General features: G+C 39.9%; 1 protein-coding gene across 1 annotated transcript; it reads right to left on the bottom strand.

Moving 5' to 3' along the window:
* Positions 1-8,577: 8,577 nt before the first annotated feature.
* On the bottom strand, positions 8,578-20,707 carry LOC139708457 (small ribosomal subunit protein eS10-like). Its single transcript, XM_071620410.1, has 5 exons — positions 20,696-20,707; positions 15,432-15,576; positions 13,004-13,247; positions 10,482-10,537; positions 8,578-8,687 (listed from the first exon to the last, which is right to left on the bottom strand). The coding sequence occupies exons 2-5, from the start codon at positions 15,573-15,575 to the stop codon at positions 8,649-8,651; spliced, it is 483 nt and encodes a 160-aa protein (XP_071476511.1). The 5' UTR covers position 15,576; positions 20,696-20,707; the 3' UTR covers positions 8,578-8,648.

Raw genomic sequence — 20,707 nt, 5'->3', positions numbered from 1 at the left:
TTTGGTGCATATGAATTGAAATAAAGGAGCTCGGATCGAGTCCCCAACTGACAAGAATCTTTAAACTGTTACTAAGTTAATTCCTTTGCCTTTTCGATATTTTCGGGTCCGAGAAGACGAAAAGGCAAAGGCAAAGATCTTGTCATCTCGACTACTCGGGTGCGACGAGGCAAGTTAAGGCGAGATATACATGCACATTTATCATTATCTCGGCTTCTCGATCTCCTATATAGGATCCGGGAAGGCCATGAGGCAAAATTCTAGATCTTGTCTTCCCGGCATCGGCAAAGACGAGATCTAGCTGTCATAATGCGTGTTTGAAGTCAGGGAGTGGAGAAACATTGTTAAGACACAATCTCTGTGAAGCTTGACGAATATCAAATGCACAACCATCTGTAAGTTATCAATGCACCCCTGATCCCTTGACAATGCTGGACCGAGCATAACTTTGAAATGCTTTTTTAGAAGACTGAGAGTAACTTGCATCATTCCATGCGAGTACTGACGTACGATTATAAACAGAAGACATTGTATTTGAAGGGAAACATAATATTGTGCTCAGTCTGAGGAAGGTACATTCTAATGCCTTTTGTTACTCGGATTTTCAATCGCTTCATTTATTCTCGCTTCAATAATTGCAAAGTGTGCATCGTTTTACCGATACATACATATTTGTATGATATGTTTTTGTAGTATATTTCATGCATGATATGCATTTTTTTTTTGTTGACAAGATGAAAATTTTGCATTATTATTGTTACTTTTTGTTGATGGGAATGAAAATTGAATTGACTTTTAGTATTTAGCATTAAGACCACAATACTTCAATCGTCCTCACTTGATGTCATGATATGGTTTGGTCTCTCAGTTGAACAAACATAAACAGTGTGCATTTTATTCTTCCAACATGCACTCCTTTCTTAACTATAAAAGCTTATGGCGGCTAGTGTTTGCTACTTCATAGCTACTTCTGCAACGTATTGCAGAAATATTGCAGAACTTTTTCCGGAATATGTTCTTCCTCAGGTGGGAGGAACATTTCACTGACGCGGGACTAATCACTTAGGATCCCTCATGAGAAGTAAAACGAGAACAGGCGCCAAACAGAACGTAGAACGTACGTAGATGGCGTCAATATTCCGCACACGAATCGTATGCCATCTAACTTATTATGATAATAAAGAAAATAACAATGAAAATAATAATATTAATAATAATAGTACTATTAATCATCATCATTATCATCATCATCATCATCATCGTTATCATCATCATCATGATCATGAGAAGAAGAAGAAGAAGAAGAAGAAGAAGAAGAAGAACAACCCTGAGGTGCGCCCTCTATTTGGTGACCAAACCAAAATCTACGCACACACAAATGCCAGTCCGCATCATTGCTAAGTATGTAGCAGCAACACATATCTTAATCTCTACTGTATGTTTAGGTACCTGTACTGGAGCACGGAGGAGGGCATCTTCAAGAAGAGTTTGCTAAGAGATGAAGAACACGACCTTGTGGTCCAGGTCTCCCATTGTTGCGACGTATTGACCATTGACACAACAGGTGCGCGACAGGTTTAATGAGTGTTTTAATAGCTTTTTGATTATGCAAAATTATTTGAATTTGAACGTGAATAAAACTCATACAAAAGTCGATAATGAATTCCGATTTACCACCCCCACGGTGATGACAGTCATCATTAATCCTAACATGAAATAAGATTCTTTTCGGATGAACAAACATCACCCACTTAATGTTAGCTAGGTCTGGTTGAATGATTATGATTTTAAGTGTCGGATATGGCATACTTAATTACACTTATTCCCGAACCTACGATCTCCTGATTTGCGGACAGGCGTCATCTCCACTGGACCACCTAGCCCGACAGTGCAATTTTGTATCAGTTGCAATAAAAAACATCTCGACGGAAGAATTTCATGAGTGTGATAAACAGGTTGTGAATGATAAATTGACTCTCCATTTGTCTCTCTCTCTCTCCGTCTCTCTCTCTCTCTCTCTCTCTCTCTCTCTTTCGCTGTGCTCTTTTAGGACAGTGGTTGTTCTACGTTTCATACAATAATTCCGCCAACGAAAGAACACTGGCCACTTTAGCCTTCAACATCTTCTACTTACCCGACGGGACACAAGTGGAGGTCACACCTCCCCCATTTACCACGTGGAAGTTCCTTTATGACGCACAGTTTTTCGAGGGTGCCCTCTACTGGATGGATATAGCCAATTTTGGCGTTTCGACGATAAATCGTGGATCCAATCTCGACAACGTCACCATGCAGCATTCTCTTATTACTGGGTCAAGTTTCTTCTCAACTGCACGTGCTAGAGGACTATACCTTGTAAGGCCGAAAGTTGAATAGATATATATGTATGTATGTATGTATGTATGTACGTTATAAATCTGCTGGGCACTTTTAGATATTTGAGAAAAATAACATTTCAAACTTTTGCAAATACTGATATCCTTTCTATCTCTTTCGACTTATTCTTTTTGACACATTCTTATCTGCTTGTATAAGCCATACAATTATCTTAGTACTCACACACACACACACACACAAACACACGCATTAATATTTTTTTCTCTTGAAAATATCAGTGATTTTCTCGAGATACGTGCTTTTCCCAACAAAATCGCAGCCCCCCCTTTTTTTTGCATTGCAGTTTGACAAATTCCTCCACGTGTAGCTGTTTTCGCACGTTTACTGTTCTCGTTGTAGCCTACACCCGGCATTAGCTTAAAAAGAAAATATCAGACAAAAAAAAAAATCAAACAAAAACTTGTGTGATGAAGCTATGATGTTCTATTCATTTGATTTTGTCTGAATGTGATGTAAGTGGTACGAGAAAAAAAAGGTCTTTGGAAAAAAAAAAAACCCGAATAGTACAAAGCTTGAATATTCAATATCAGAATGTCAGATATGCATGCCTGTGTTTAGGCCCGTATGTAACCGTGCATCACAAATCCAACAAAAAGTCGCACCCCTTGATTTCACGTGAGGACTAAAAAAAAAAGAAAAAAAAAGGTAAAAATGGGTCAACGGAGTCAATTTGGAGTTTTTCATATTTTCTGAAAGAGCTATTCTCCTTCTACCTTAATCTTTAGTTTGGAATCATAACATGAATGGGAAACTCCGGTTCTTGCGGGAGAGTAGAATGATCAGGTATGTCTTAGAGGCCCCTTTTCATTTCTTGAAATCCTTTGCACACTCTTCATTTTCAAGTCTAATAACTTTTGAGAGGATGAGATTACTGCTTTGAAAGTTGACATTAGTCATGGAGAGAATGTGTTAATTGAACATGCCCAATTTCAGCTTAATCTGATAATCCCTTCATTGTTATTGCTCCAGCTGCCTATGGTTTACATCCTGCTTTTCGTGCCTTTCATCGCGCAGCTAGCAGGGCTTGGTAAAGATTAGTAATCAAAGCACTTATAGACCCAGTAATTCAGAGCCTCTTTTCTCAGTTCACACTTTTTCAGAGTGTGTGTGCTTTCTTTCCAGTACATGTATTTAGATAAGTTGGAGAGTCCATTTGAATTGAATTATACGTCATTTTAGAATCTGCCCTTCAGTATAAATCCATGTCTGGCGACTTTTTGTTGGTTTTGTGATACCGGGCCACATAATTATCATAGTCAAAGGCCAAATTTAGGCAGTAATTTAGAAGGCAAAACATTACGTGCAATTTCTTTCTGCTATTGATAAAACTTTTATAAACACCTGTTCATCTGAAAATCATTACGAGTGGTTTTGATCATGCTGTCTAATTGTACATTGATTATGATCATCTATAGTTCTAGAAGACATACAAGTTTTCGATGTTGCATCTGTATACGGTGTAACGCTTACACATTTTTATTTTTATTACATTCCGCTATATAGGTGGAATCAAAACTTGTCTTTCGATTTCAGCCCTAATGTCACTTTCAGTTGCAGGAATACCCGTATTCTCACGAAATCCACTTATATATTAGACACACACACACACACACACACACACACGCACACACACACACACACACACACACACACACACACATACACACACATTTTATGTATATAGCCCAACATACATAGACCCTATACATTACAGTATCCTTCACAGACATGTGGATTGAGTGAACGCCTGAGCAACACTAGTAGAACACATCAGTGAGAGTATCAAGAAAATCGGACAATCCGTTCAAAAGTTGTGAATTTTTGAAGTTTCTGCTCAGTCACTGCTGGATGAGAAGACTACTACAGCTTATGACGTCACATGACTTTGTAGAACGAGAGAAAGAACATATACAGAAGATGCAACACATTATTTTCACTTTTCTCACATAATAAAAGAACACTTGACTTGCCTCCTTCAGAAGGCAGGGAATTAAGTGACAAGTGAAGGATACGTGCACTTTTTTCAAAACTGAGATTTTGTGAAATTCTCTTTATACAGTGTATTTTCCTTTATCGTTCTACGCATGTAACATATCATAGAATGTAGTCGTCTACTCATCCAGCAGTGACTGCGCAGATACTTTAAAAATCATAGATTTTGAGCGGATTGTTCGATTTTTCTCAAACTTTCACTGATGTGTTCTACTAATAATGCTACATTAACTAAATTCCCATGAATTAAAGCTCTATTCAGAGGTTCCAATGTAACAATAGCAAGATGAGAATTTGGACAGCGCCCAGGATGCCAGAATATTCATGCCTCCCACCACACTTTCATCAGTTTATTCTGACACCAAGTAATCTTGTCCACTCATTTTTAGAATTGTGCATAAATAATGTACAGTAAAAAGTTAAGTGTTAAATGTAGAAAGTTTGAAAAGGAAAGATGTTATAAGGTTATATAGGCCTATATACATTGTACTCGCCTATATGCCTGTGCAAATACCCCCCCCTCCAAAAAAAAAAAACACAACAATAAAACAAACATAAAAACAAAACAAACAAAAACCAAACAACCAAGAAAACAAAACAAAACAACGAAAAACAAACAAACAAACGACTACAAGGCCAAGGAACAAAGACAGAGAGAGACCAGGGGATGTGTAATTTACAGTAAATTGTGCATAATATAAAATGTACACTATGTGTCCAATGTCAAGTCGATCAGAGTTAACGATCAAAGTTAATGAAAGTGTAATAAACACACATTAAATAACTGAATATTTTATCTTTATGATTTGTTTTTGTTTTTTGTTTGTTTTGTTTTTGCAATGAAAATGAAGGGGGAACTGGGTTGTCAATGATCAAGTAGAGTTGTGACTCGAGACACGATGAAATGAAATGAAAACTAATCACTCCGTTGTATTGAATTGAAACACAAGTGTAGGCCTACTATCGTATGTTCTTTTGTCGTGCTATAAAACAGACAAAAGAAAATGACCCCCTGCGGACAGGGAACGTTGCTTTGTGATGTGTCGTTGTTAGTGTTTCTACTATAATGGGAAAGAAATGCTTCCAACTTTATTGAACACCAGTGGGTGGTCCGTGTTTGTGGGAATGAGGAACTATTGTACATGTATTTTCTAGTTGAACTTCGAATAAATCTTCGCAGGTGAACTTTCTTGCGTTGATCTTCTTGATGCAAACGTTATGTCCAGCGTTATGAACCTATTGGGTTGCCTGGAAACTGAAGGACGGGTGAGAACTTGGAATAGAGAGATTCTTCAAAATACGCAGTAGAATACTTCTGTCAATATGCAGGGGCGGATCCAGGGAGGACCGCAACCGGCGCACGCCCCTCCCCCCCCCTATTTTTTGTTGAAACAAAAGAAATAAAAAGAAAAAAAAATGGGGGAGGGGTGCGTGCGCCCCCCTTTAATTTGTACATTGTAAACGCGCCCCCTCTTCACGGAATTCCTGGATCCGCCCCTGAATATGTGTAAACGTGTTTTATAAATAATACGGTACATGAGCAAATCTTGCCGAGTGTGCTGGTTCGTGTACAGTACAGATGCAATGCACAGTGTATAATAATATACAATTTATTGTTACAGTAAGGACTGTTTGCTAGCCGACTATAACATACCTAAACAAATTGCACAAGTCAAGCAGTTGTATTAATCATTCATGCTAGTATATGTATATACGATACAGTGTAATGTTTAAAAAGCTTTAAAACCTTTTCATGTCAACACACACTTTATCTTTTGGTCTCAAGGTGCTTGTCATAGTAAAGATTTCCTTCTAGTTTTTTGTTTTTTTTTTGTCACTCGTTCGATGCGTCCCTTGATTTCTAAACAAATTTGTTGAAATATACATTAGATTATGGTATTATTTTAAGAACGGAGCCTTGACTTCATCTAATATTCTAACGAACTCAAATCATGTTTTTTTTTTTTTTTAACATAACAGATTTGCATTAAATACTAGTATCCGAGGTGCAAATGTGATAATAGCAAGATGAGAATACTAGTGATAGAAACGCTTTCTCTAACTGCAGCGCTGGGGATGCCACGAGAATACATTCTCCTGTCCCACTTTCATTAGTTTATGGCATCAAGTTATCTCATTCACTGACTTTCAGGATTGAATTACGGCTTTGTGCATAAATGCTGTATACAGTGCAATTTTGTAGTTATGTCATTTGTTGTTTGAAAGTTTGAAAAGTAGAGATGATTACACACTCTGTTATGATACATGTACCTGAATACATAATGTAATGATAAATACATGTATAATAATAATAACAGTAATAATAATAATGTTTCTGTGACAGATATATGGCGCCATACAAATGCTGTGGATCATCATCATCATCATAATAGCTAAGAAGAATGCTGATAAGTAGAATAGAGACGAAGGACGTAATATTCCCATATACAATATTATTGTGTATGTACCTGTATTGGGGAGTGCAAAGTCAAGTTGAGTAATGGCCTTAACAACCATTAAGTATAATAAACACAGCAAATAACTGAATTATACAAAAAGTGTCTGAAGTCATTTATCTTTTTGATGTTTTTGTACTCTCTTCTTTATTGGTTCAGTGTTCTGTATTGTTTTCCTTTACTTCAACAGAAAATCATCCTGTGGGAGAGGTACGCTGTTGTCTTTTTACCTATTGGCTATCAGTGTTTCTGCACGAGGGAAAATTGTTACAAGTTTATTGAACACAAGTGGGTGGTGTATCGTGTATGATTCTGGGTGAAGGGGGTGGGGAACTATTTTTTTTTAAATTAATATTTGCAGGCGATGTTCCTTTCAATTAAGAGCATGTATTGTCTTTCCTTACGCAAATGTGATGTGCATCCTATTGGGTTGATATCCCAATGCATTTACATGTATCAATCACCTCGCACATGTTAACAGACACATGAATTTATAATTGTCACCTTGTTAAAACCAGGGTCCTATTTTATAAAAAATGTCGGGATGGCAACTCTTGCTGGAATGGCAACTTCCAATAGCAACAGCCAATCAGGAATTTGGATTCTTGTCGTTATCATGACAATTGCCATTCCAGCAAGAGTTGCTATCATATCAACTTTATATGAAATGGGGCCCAGATGCAACACATATGGCCTCAAAGTCTCAATTCTCTATGATGTGATGTCACTTTCTGTAATGTTTCGTGAATGCATAATACACGTAGTCATTGTGTAGGAATGTGTGTGTGTGTGTGTGTGTCTGTTGTGCTCTGTGACATAATTGACATGATTTGAGACTTGAAACTTCCTAAAATCCCATCTAAATTGACTTGATATTATGGTTCATTATACACTGTATTTCTGAAAATTATATAATACAGTACATATAAACATGTAAAGGGCACTCCTGTTACGACGAATATGAAAATACAAGTAGCTAAATTTCATTACAAAAAAAAAATGAAATTCAGTTCCCTAAATGATTTTACAACACTGTACAATGTGTACTTGTATGTATGCCATGCTGTATCTAACCAAGTTCTTATTTCCATGACTTTAACAACACACCAAAATATTAACTCTGTTTACACATTGGATTTTTTGTTCTATCTGTTCTGCTAGAACAAAATTTTGATATTACAAAAGAAAACTGTCATTCCAAAGACCTTGATGTAACAGGGCCCCGCTGCATAAAAGTTACAATCAAACACAAGTCAAGAGGATCAAACTTAAGTCCCGAATGCTCCATTCTGATTGGCTGAAAATCAAGTTGCCTATAATTTTCTTGACTTGCGTTTGATTATAACTTTTATGCAACAGGGCCCAGGAGTCACCTGTACAATTTCATCAGGGTGCAATAATGGATGATCAATCCTTGAACCACCCCCCCCCCAAAAAAAAGAACACACACAAAAAAAACACACCACACACACACACACACAACAACAACAACAACAGACACACTGACAGACACACATCATTCTAATACAGAAATATATGTGTATGTGTACTTTTAATACTGGATAGGCAAAACAATCACTTGCAAAAAAAAAACATAATCCCTTGCAAAAACACACAAACAGTGCACTCACAATCACAGAAACAATTTGGCAAGGTGCCCTGTGCTGTTTTGACCTGACATAAAACTTGGACGCATGACACAGATTCAATGACACAGCCATGGCTTCTGATATGTGTTTTACATATTACAACATGATTTTAATCACTGAACACAATACATCGGCGATTCCTTGAGACAGCGGCTTATGACTGCTGTGATCTGCCACGCCCAAAGCCTCCTTTCTGCAAAGTCAAACACATCAAAAGAACACAAATCACCCATTTTGCACAACATAGAAAAATAAATGCATTCAAAAATACAATATACACTGTATGATGGCAACACGCAAGTCTAGAACAACTTCAACTGTCATGAGTGAGCAGGTGACAGATTAAAACAGCCAAAAATGTTTACTGTTAAAGCGGAAATTTTCAGAGTGTTGAAATTTTTGCACATTTCGCGCAACCAGAAACAAGCGCGAAAATAAAAGCACGCAAATATTTTTGCTTGCCATACGTTTCAGTACTTGATGTCTTGATTCTGGGGTATTAATAACGTGCAAAACTCTTCTTACCCGGCTGAGAGCGAAACATTAGTTGCGCAAAAATATCCACTTTTACAGTATCACATAAATCAGCTTTTACTTCAAAGGTGACATCAATGTAATCAAAAATGACAATCCTACAAGAAACAATGATAATTCAAGAAAACAATTATGCAGCCTCACTGTATGAGATATTCCAGTCAACACAACTTTGCAGCAACTTTGGGAGCTTTCGAGTGCTCTAAAGCGAACCAAAGCGAACTGAACTAAAGCGTACCGTCCTGAACTGTGCAAAATTTAGGAGTGTTCGAGTGCTCTGTTGAGAAAGTTTACCTCATGAGATATTTTTAGAAGGGGTCACATACTTTTTAGCAAGCAGGTCATTTACCCGGTGCCCTTGAACTACTTACAGATGTCGCAAGCAAAGAGAATGATTTCTTTACATTATGACATATACATGTGACGTGCATTCTCATATGCGATCTTTTGGTATGCTTTTGCTGTACATTGGGAAGTGGTCCACGTTTGGCTCGGTACAATACGGTACGGTACACTTTAGGAGCGTTCTAGCGCTCCTCTGACATGGGTTCGGTACAGACTGTACATTACATTACAGTTTGTTTCTAAATAGGAGAGCGCTCAAACACACCCTTTGTTACAACTTAATTCAATTTTTCAGTACTGAATCAACATTTTCAGTTGTGTATCAATGTTTTACACTCCTGAATTTAGCACTTCAAAAGTGACAGTTATTATTATCAATGCACACTATTTCATCACTTTGGTAGGAGAAACCGGCACATCCTCCAAACAGTTAACATTTACTTCTGCTCCAATGTGAATTTCCAATCTCAGCTACAGCAGTGACACAAAAATCAGAGAGTGGTAAGGCAACCACAGAGGTAACAGAACCTACTATTAGATGTCTATGGGTGCATTAGAGTGCTCTACTAAAGCATACGGTATCTTACTGTAGTGAGCCAAAAGTGGACCACTTCCCAATGTGCTCCAAAAGCGTATCAAAACCGTACAAAAAGTTGGCATGAGAAGAAAGAGGATAACACATACGTACTGCATGTCATAATGCAAAGATTTTACTCCTTTGTTTGGGACATCTGTAAACTGTAGCTTATAAACACACCAGGTGAATGACCCTGTTGCTACAAAATGTGTGACTCCCTCTAAAAATAACTCGTGGGGTACGCTTTCTCCACAGAACGTTCTAATGCTCCAAATCTGGCACAGTATTGGTACGGTGCGCATTGCACTGGTTTGCTTTTGAGTGTTCGAACACGACCTTTAGTACTTCAGTTACTTTACAGTGACTTCTACAGACAACTTATGTGCGCTGTTCACCACTGAGCTGTTACAAGCTCTTAGAGGGCTTTACCTCTCACTAAAGAGCACTCAGCTCTAGCACCATAGCAGCAACTTGAACCCACAACCAGTTAAATGCCTCACATTACCGGAAATGATTCAAAAACACACTTACGAACTGGAAGTCTTGAGTTGCCCCTGCACCCGCATCTCCCTTCTTGTCTGGTCCACCTGAAAGAGAAGGATAAATGGATTTGATATGGCTTTTCTGTAATCACATGGTACAGGAAATAAGCACCTATATTGGACGTTCTCAAACTACAGTCAGCCACATCTAAGACAACCTTGTACAAGTCAAAAAGTTGGTATAGGTCGAAAAAAAATTCCCAGATGGATGTAAACATATACAGTGGAAACTCGATATAACGAGATGGTCGGGACCGAGTCATTTTCCTCGTTATAGCCGATATCTCGTTATATCAGTAGGCATAAAAGAAGGCATAAAATAAAGACATTAATTTGCACATGTGGGACTACCCATCATATTTCAATCAATACTGATAACTTGATATTGTGTGTGAGGGAATTACTCACCTTTATGGGTAAGAAGATGTTTTTCGCCAAGGAAATCCGGCAATCCAATATCAAGAATGTGTTTCTCATTAATTGTAGATGTTTGAATTTGTAAATTTATATAGCTTGCGATTGTATCAAGATCGTCTGTGGATTGGTATGTGGTTATCGTATGGGTGTGTGTTGTGTGGAAAGCTTGAATATGGTCTGCACAATGCTGTGTGTGTATGTGACACATTCTGTACATTATGACTGAGTGTGTGTGTGAAGACGGGGAATTCCCAAAGTAGAAGGCCAATCACGGCATCAGATTGCCTCACACCTGCTAAACGTCATGATGATGTCATGTATTCTCATGGTCGGACATCCGGGTATTTTGCGTGTCACGGGGTCATGGATAGCGGTGGAGTGAAAACAAACAGTCGCGTGAGCCTGGAGTGGTAACGCTGTACGTGTTTTCTGCCGGGGCGCCACGCGAGCATAGCGCTAGCGCAAGCTGTACTACTGTAGCTGTGCGGGCGGCAGGATTAGGCCCTAGGCCTACTCTAAATTAGGACACCCTAAGCCTACTACAGTACTAACGTTAGGCCTATAGACCTACCTGAAGTTTCTATGAGGTACTAAGTAAGCGTAGATATCGGGGTAGGGCCTACTCAAAGAGGTTCTAATTGCACATCTGGCCATTTTGTCGGGTCGTTGATCCAGAGTCCTGCTGTGATTTCATACGGGCACAGGTCCAGTCCGACTGCCGTCAACTTGACAAAATACCGGGACCGATCGATCGACAGGATCCAGATTATTAGAATATTGCTGGCAAGACATGGTGCATGTATCTCATGAATGATGGCACAAATGACAAAATGAATAATGAAAAACAGTCCCCATGTATATGTCTGCGTAGAGTTGCACATAAATTATACGCGTCGCACATGCACTGCATGCAGTATGCGCATTATGCAGGCTTAGCGCTTGCAAGCTGTTTGTTTTCACTCCAGTCAACCGGAAGTGACGTGTAGCCGACCGCAAGAATACACATGGCCGTCCCACCACATTTTCTGCATAAAGTGTGCGTGCACACACACACATCACACGTACAACATGCAGTGCTAGCTGGAGTGCACTGAAGAAAATGATTATGTGTGTACAAGACAGTTTTTGGCGCATCAAGCTTTATAATCTCGGAAGATGATAGCACAGGCGAAGTAAAGCACTACCGAAGGCATTTTGCTTTACCTCGCTATAGCAGGTTTGATTTACTATGTTTTTCTTTGTTTGGAAGTCACAAAATTTATCTCGTTATAGCAGTTATTTCGTTATAGCCGATCTCGCTATAAGAGTAGCATTTTACATAGACTTGTGTGGAAGGAAATTTGGGACCGAGAAAATTTCCTCGTTATAACCGATATCTCGTTATAGCAGTGTTCGTTATACCGAGTTTCCCCTGTAATGTTAGCTGTTAATCCAATTAAGTTCAATAATTCCCCCAAGTCCAAATTCACACGAATCAAAGGATTTTTTCTGGTTCCTTTGATTTTACTTAGGCAAGGTTTACTGTACGAGCTTTGTACTTGTGTTAATCTAGTAGTGTAAAAGTTGGAAATCTGGTACATCCTATCAACCTGATTTTGCTGTCTCCTCAAGAGTGTGCAAGCTACCTATAAGTTGTAAACAAGCATAGCAAACAAGGATATGCCAGCAAAGAGCAGGCGCAAAATATTGCAGTACTTGGGGCACTACAGTCCTTTTGGATTTGACGTTGGCGAGGTTGACTGTACGCACCTTGTAAAGGTAAATATAGCAGTGCGAAATTTGGATATCGGACATATTCTATCAACCTGATTTGGCTGTCTCCTCAAGAGGGTGTGAGCCACCTAAGCTATAGACCTGCACAGCAACAGGGATATGCCAGCAGATAGAAGGCCCCCCCAAAAAAATCCATTCTGCTGGGAAAAAAAAAAAAAAAAAAAAAAAAAAAATATGATACTGGGGGCACTGCGGTGTTTTGATCATATGAAGACAGAGAGTTCAAAGCCTGGAAATGTTAATATCTTCATCATGTCTGCAAAATGGGAATGACCCATCGGATAAGTTGTCTATGAGCACCTACAGCCTACGTCCCCTCACCTGGTCCACGCCTGTACTCCTGTCTCTGGCCGTCCGATGGGGCACCTGGGGGCCCGCGACTGTCCATGGAACGGGGCTTGGGGCGGGCAGTCTCGGGACGTGGGGCCCGCTTCAGGGTGGCGGGGACGATCTCGGGAGGGAGGTGGAGGAAATCCCGGAGGTACTGGATGCCCTCATTGGTGAGGTACCAGTAGTAGTGGCGCCAGGCAAACTGTTCCTTGACGTAGCCTCGAGATTTCAGTGACTGTTCATGAGAAATCCATTGATTACTTTCAATAACACAATTTCATTTACTCAGAGGACCCTATTTTTAGACGGTTGTTCTGAGGGGCATGCCATTTGGTGTTGTTGTTGTTGTTGTTGTTCATTACTACCAGGTTCCAATTCACATAGCTGGGTAAAGTGAGACACGACTGGTTGAACATCTTCTCCAAGGATGTACAATACTCATATCTACATATGAAGAGTTTGTTCGCAAAAACCGATAAGTCCATTTTTGAAGATTTTGAAGTACGGTCTCTGCCATAAAGTACAAAATTATACCTTTTAAATGATATATTGCTCACTACATATAAAGGTACATTTTTGAAGTTATGGTCAAAAGAAGCAAAAATTTTCTCATCATTCTCTATATTTTTCTCGACCTTTATTCGCAAATATCTCCATTTGGCAAATGTGGACTTATCGGTTTTTGCGAACAAACTCTTCATATATGGATTTTCTTCTGTTAATTATGTGAATGAAAATATCAAAAACTTGGCTCTTCTATCAAAATCATGAGAAGCAAAAATGAAATCATGCCAGCAAATGAGAAAAATAGAATCAATTCACATCTACAGTGTATATTTAAATATGTTTACATTACACTCAATTTTTTTTTTCTTAACTCTATCCTCACGAAACTCCTACAGCATATGAATGTTTTAGGGCCTCCTAACCAAGACCAAATACATGTACAGTAAACCTCGGATAAGTCGATGTCGAGTGAGTCGAAAATCACTTAACTCGAAGCAAAATAAAAAGTCCCGATTTTTCCCCATGTACTTTTCTCTAAGAAATATTCGGATAAGCCGAAGTACGAGAGTCGAATTTCGGCTGTGTCGAAGTAAAACATTCAGTCCCTTTAGTACAAAATACACGTAGTTTACATCACTTGAGCCGAAGGAGATTTCTCTGGCATTCTCATTACATTTAGAGGAGAACAAAAAAATTGGCATGTCGCAGAACCCCGTCCCTGACCTGCTGCAGGTACGGTAAGCATGCACACTCACCGTACCGCTCGCACGCGCTGTCGAATACATATACACGTACACATGTATACATGTATACACACAGCACATCGATCCATACTTTATCCATACACACAGCACATCCATACTAAATTTATCCATGTCAAGCCAGAACTCCTTGGTCAACCAATCGCTGCTTTAATATTTTAGTGACAGGTCAAGTGGGCGGAGCTTGTTAGTGCGTGCCCGGCTGGCGTTTTTTTTAAAGACGGCACAGATTGGGGCATGGCGCGTGTTAAACCTATGGGAAAAACGTTGGGTTAGGGTTTTTGGTTATGGTTAGGGTTAGGGTTAGGGTTAGGGTTAGGGTTGGGGTTAGGGTTAGGGTTAGGGTTTGATGGTTAGGGTTAGGGTTAGGATTAGGGTTAGGTTTAGGCATAGGGTCCCCGATAAATTTGTAGTTTCCCCAATCTGTGCCGTCTAAAAAAAACACGCGCCCGGCTGGCTGTATAGTTTTGTTCAATGGAGGTGGGATGGGCCTGGGAGAGTGTTTGTCTAAGGGTAGGTTGACAGAGATGGCTACCTTTGTTGCACCATAGACATAGCACATGCACATTGCCATGTTAGCGCAGACATTCTCAGAACTACGTTTAACTACTAGTACAGGTATTGATACAAATTCCATGTTCAAGTTAGAACAAAATAAGAACATTATCTTCAAGAACAGACAAATTTGAATGCAAACACACACACGAACGCGCACACACACACACACACAACACACATGCATGCGAATGTACTATGATACATGTACATAACTGTGAGTCGAAAAAATATCGACTCTCGCGAGAGTCGAAGTTCACTTAAGTCGACGCATTTTTGTCAGTCCCGAGAGCTTCGACTCATGCGAGGTTTACTGTACATGTACTTCATGAGATTTTTATTTTCGCAAATTTTGCTAATCAGTGCTATTCGCAAAATTACAGGAAAAAAATTATGACTCTGATCCCGATATGAATGTGACGCACACATGTACACTTCTCCGTTCAGTACGTACAGTACTCCACGGTCACGAAGTTAACCACTCGCAAAATTGTTGAGAAGTCCCGATTCGTGAAAATTTAGACTCGCTATTTAAAATATATGGCATATTTGAGTACACTGTACACCTCTATACTACTGTACATGGCTATACATACCTGACAAGCCTTGATGACATGGAGATTTGGAACTTTTTCCAGCTCAGGGTGTTTGGGCGCGTGGAAGTCCTTCTTCGCAACGATCACGCCCTCTTTGAAGAGGTTCTCGTAGATAGCGACCCGGCTTGCCTTGGGCATCAACATCCTGCCACGGAAAAATGTAGAAGAATGAAATACATTTTGGATAGTCACTGTAGTTGTCACTTATGTATGCAACTACCAATGGATACACATTCATAGATACCAGCGCTGCACCCTGGCACTGGTCCGACGGTCCCTGACCAGTAAAAAAAATCACTGTCGGACCAGTGACTTTTTTTCAGGAATGGACCAGCAAAAACTGGAAAAATGGGTACCTACTGGTCTGACTGACAGGTTGGACCAGTAGACAAAATGGGTTACTGTGCAGCCCTGTAGATACTTTTCACAAATGTGGGGGGGGGGGGGGGGGGGGGGACAAACAAACAAACAAACAAAACTTTCTCACAAATAATGAGGAAACTATAATACTGTAGTTGTTGTTTTTTTCAAACATTTACTTAAACAGTTACTGCATGTGAATCAATGTTTCTACAGTCTATCCAATGTATGTATGGGTAATTCTAATAATGTTCAGACTTCATAACAGTGTAGCATGCATGGAACACATGAATCTCATAATCCAGTGCCAGTTGTGGATGATGCCACAGATGCACAAGCATGGCCTTGTGAAACTGCCACTGGATTGAAAGGAGACATGTAGGGGCCTACACGTATGTATCAAGCTTTAAGTGGTTGTGGTGCTAGTGGTCCAGGGATAATGTTTAATATTGTCTCATTCTAGATCTAAGTACAAGTTCACAAGTACCAGTGCCACTACTAATAGAACTACACGTAGCGGCCTACTCTAATTTTTATAATTACAATGTATGGAGACCCTGTATCCCTACGTATTGATAGCTGTCATCCTTGTTACATAGTGTAATTTATCACAATTACCACCAGTCCACTGTGCACACACAACTTGCAAAAAGTGGTCTAGGAGCCTACCATTGTACCGTATGTCCCCAAAACAATTACAACGGGGCCCTATGCAATGATATCTTTAAAAATATTTCATCAATCTCAATACAAATTCAGGGAATGAAACTAGAGTAAAATATCCCATTTGCGGCAGTTTAAGCATTGTTAAGGGTTTTTCCAACTTGTAAACAAATCAGGCAAATTATTTTCAACCATTTCATATATCATAGACAAGATTATTCATTAACACAATTGTTTTCATAAAAGAAATTTACCATTGACCAACGCAGTTTTCATGATTTACCAGGGCAAAACCCGGCACAATTTTCGCCGATAAGGGCGATATGCGACGTAGTATTTCTGCTTGCGGCACGATGTACAATCCCTATGCAATACGCGCGTGCTCCGCGATCTGTAGCTGAACGCCTTCACATGTCTCGCGAACATTGCGTAAGCGCCAATTCCCATTGCGAAAGCATGTGAAAATAGTGGGCGCACATGCGTTGGCCGCAAACAAGATCGCAATTCTGGCGGTGTTGTTGATGTCTTTCTCGTGTTTTTCTCATTTTTTTTCGATGGTAACATCCACTTTCCGAAAAAAATGGTGGCCCACATCGGCTCGCGAAAGTTCTATTTTACGTGAGGATATGTTTTCAAAATCCATGAACATCGAGAAAACGAAAAAAAATCAAGTTTCTTGGACCATTGTTTCTTAACTGTTATGTTAAGAAGTACCGAAAATTTCATTTTGGATGCGATATGTTGTCATTTAGGTGAGAAAATTTCACTTTCATCAGAGATCGTGCCCATTTCATCGGTTGGTTTTTGTTGATTGCTAGTGTGTTAGTACATGTGTAGTGTGCATGTAACAGGGCAATGCAGTGTTTAGCGGTATATTACCGTGTATGTTGTACCTGCCGCGAACCGCTGCACGGCCGCTTACTGACGCAGTTACTCTATAACTCATTGCCCACATCTTACACTACAACAGAAAACCCATTCGATTTGCTTCAGTGGTCAAAGAGAAATGAGGAATTTTGTAGAGGATGTTGGGAATCTCTTTTGTCCAAGTTCTGTCTATTGTTCACACACAAAATCATCGAAGTGCTAAACTTGGAAGAATCAGACTCATGACATGCTTTACTACAATCCACATTTCTCTGTGACCGCTTAACCAAATCGAATGGGGATTTCTGCAAAATAGAGCTAAGATGTTATATCTTAAGAAACTGAAGTAGCATTGAAAAAAAAAATCATATTGGATGTTATCAATGCGAAAATCTGATTGTAATTTTTGTGTGACATACTGCAGTATGTCCCCCCAAAATTACAATTTTTCGAATTGATAACAATTATTTATATTAACATCCAAAATGATCCACCTGTCTAGCAGTGTTAAGTGTAACCCCGGGACGCTCCGTATACACAGTTACACACTGTGGGAGCGTCCTGAGTCAATAGAGTGCTATATCGGTATAAAAGCTTGAAAAACATACACAGTCTGTCACAGATTTTCGCACCTCCGCAAGTTTCGAATATCACGAGGAAAAAACGTACTTTTATAGTAACGTTATACATAAGATTCTTATCTAAATACCCTTCGTTCACCTTGTGCTTGTTCACACTGGTCCAATGATCTTGAAAAAACGTTTTTTTTCACGGCCATATACGGGTCCGTAGTCCTAGCTCCCCATCCCATTCACCATTTTTGAAATCAGTATGCAGTACACTGCGCACGTAAATATTCATGTGCTGGCGGAGTCGCAATGCGTTTAGCCTTCTGACAAGGCCTGCGCGTGCGCAACCACCCAGAAAGCAACGCAATATACAGCGAGAGGGTTTGCCAACAGTATGATAAGGCCTTGCCACAAAGCTACACGACTTGACGGCCAGCGCATGCGCACAAATCTCAAATCCATTGACTGTATAAGATGTAGTTCTCCCGAGTTCCTCTCGACCGAGTCGCATTTAACTCATCAAACCGAGCAGAAAGGGACTATTGCCAGAACCAAAAGTTGAACGCAGTCAGTCTTCAACATTACATCTTCACCTGTAAGTCTTCATATTGCAGAATTTTTGCGATTTCATATTGATTTTTAGGCGCTATACTTCGCCTGTCATGATCATATCTGCTACAATGCGCAGCCCCAACACGTTATGTTAAGTGCTACTTCAGGTTAAACAGATAGGGTGGAACATCCTATTACCGGACGCTTTTCTTTGTGGCTTTGAATTCCGTACTCATAGAATGAAATTTCGGCTAAAAACAACACCACTTATTCACAGACTCATGGAAATTACGAATTCAGCCAACTTACGTCATTTCTTCGTTCCAGTTTTTAGAAAATATGCTTCAAACATACCCCTCTAAAAATAGTGGTTTTTTGCGCGGTGCAAAATCGCATTGTATTACCGGACGCTATTTTCGTAATCGAATAATCGAGGTCTTTCGCACCTAATCCTTGCACCAGAATCACAATTCATCCCACAAATCACCGTACACATTCTCACCGAGCGGATGACACACACAAAAAATCTGCAAATGAAGCTCAAATTTCGTATTTTACAGTAAAATGTCTGTCTTGACCATTTCGAACAGTTCACGCAATAAAACCTTGTGAGAAATCGACAACTGGTTAGAGTATACGTGCTTTGTCTATGGGAGCTGCACGCGCGGGTGATGAGTTGCGTGCCCCTTAGCGCACAACTATTCCGCATCGTTCGCGTTTGAGGACGATAGCTACAATTTTTCCGATATTGATCAGTGAACTTTTGGTTCTAATAGAATCTTCAGCATTTTTCCTGTATGTGAGTGGGATTTCATGGAATTTCAGTCGCGAAATGTGATTCAAACATGCATAAATATCAACTATAAACGAGGTGCGGGTCACTCAACTATAAATTTGAGGTAAAATGTGAATTTTTTCGTGTTTTTACATTTTTATGTGGCGTTTTTCGCGATTTCGGTCCACACAAAGTTCTGTGAGGCTAATCTACGAAGTCTCGCGCGTACAGAATGTCATTAGTACGCAAAAATGTGCGTGTCCGGTAATACCATGGTGTCCGGTGACACCATGCTTGCCTATTCTCATGGTCGGACATCCGGGTATTTTGCTTGTCACGGGGTCATGGATAGCGGTGGAGTGAAAACAAACAGTCGCGTGAGCCTGGAGTGGTAACGCTGTACGTGTCTTCTGCCGGGGCGCCCCGCGAGCATAGCGCTAGCGCAAGCTGTACTACTGTAGCTGTGCGGGCGGCAGGATTAGGCCCTATGGCCTAGGCCTACCCTAAATTAGGCCCTACCCTAAGCCTACTACAGTACTAACGTTAGGCCTGTAGACCTACCTGAAGTTTCTATGAGGTACTAAGTAAGCGTAGATATCGGGGTAGGGCCTACTCAAAGAGGTTCTACTGCACATCTGGCCATTTTGTCGGGTCGTTGATCCAGAGTCCTGCCGCGATTTCATACGGGCACAGGTCCAGTCCGACTGCCTTCAACTTGGCAAAATACCGGGACCGATCGATCGACAGGATCCAGATTATTAGAATATTGCTGGCAAGACATGATGCATGTATCTCATGAATGATGGCACAAATGACAAAATGAATAATGAAAAACAGTCCCCATGTCTGCGTAGAGTTGCACATAAATTATACGCGTCGCACATGCACAGCATGCAGTATGCGCATTATGCAGGCTTAGCGTTTGCAAGCTGTTTGTTTTCACTCCAGTCAACAACCGGAAGTGACGTGTAGCCGACCGCAAGAATACTAGTCTAGTTAGTACTTCGTTAATTGAAAGAGAAGAGCCTAATTTACATCTAGCACACCTACTCGACTCGTTACTAATTATTCAGTACGAAACAGGGACAATGGACTGCCGAAATAGGTAGGTGAGATAATGATAAACAATATGTTGATAAAGGTATTACAAGCCATGTTCATTTAGACATCTAGTATCGCCGGAAGAAGCATGCATACCTCTCTGCGTTGAGCTGAAAAGCAGCAGCACTGCGCAGCTGTAGTCAGTGTGGACCATCTATCTAGTATGTATTTCTACACGACTCGGACGGCAAGATACAAACATGGGGGACAATGACAACAAAATGATCTGTTCCTACCTGTATATCTACATTAATCTTAAAATTATGGAACTGAATCATTAAGTGATCTATGATTCTTAACATAACATGATAATCTATGTTCAATTCTTTGCGATTGAGGAGATTATAGCAGATTTCTGTAGGGTTCTCGAAACATACTTGGCCAAATGT

The sequence above is a fragment of the Diadema antillarum genome, unplaced genomic scaffold, assembly GCF_040938485.1.
Source record: "Diadema antillarum isolate AM-2024a unplaced genomic scaffold, OU_Dant_1.0 seq00001338_RagTag, whole genome shotgun sequence".
NCBI lineage: Eukaryota > Metazoa > Echinodermata > Echinoidea > Diadematoida > Diadematidae > Diadema > Diadema antillarum.
Note: the sequence above shows the minus strand (reverse complement) of the source record. Positions and strands in the feature narration are given on the sequence as shown.

Excerpts from the sequence above, each read along its gene's own strand:
- LOC139708457 (XM_071620410.1), bottom strand. The coding sequence starts at position 15,575 with ATGTTGATGCCCAAGGCAAGCCGGGTCGCTATCTACGAGAACCTCTTC. Across the intron at positions 13,248-15,431 it reads ATGTCATCAAGGCTTGTCAG|TCACTGAAATCTCGAGGCTA; the intron begins GTATGTATAGCC and ends TCTCATGAACAG. Across the intron at positions 8,688-10,481 it reads CAACTCAAGACTTCCAGTTC|AAAGGAGGCTTTGGGCGTGG; the intron begins GTAAGTGTGTTT and ends TTGACTTTGCAG.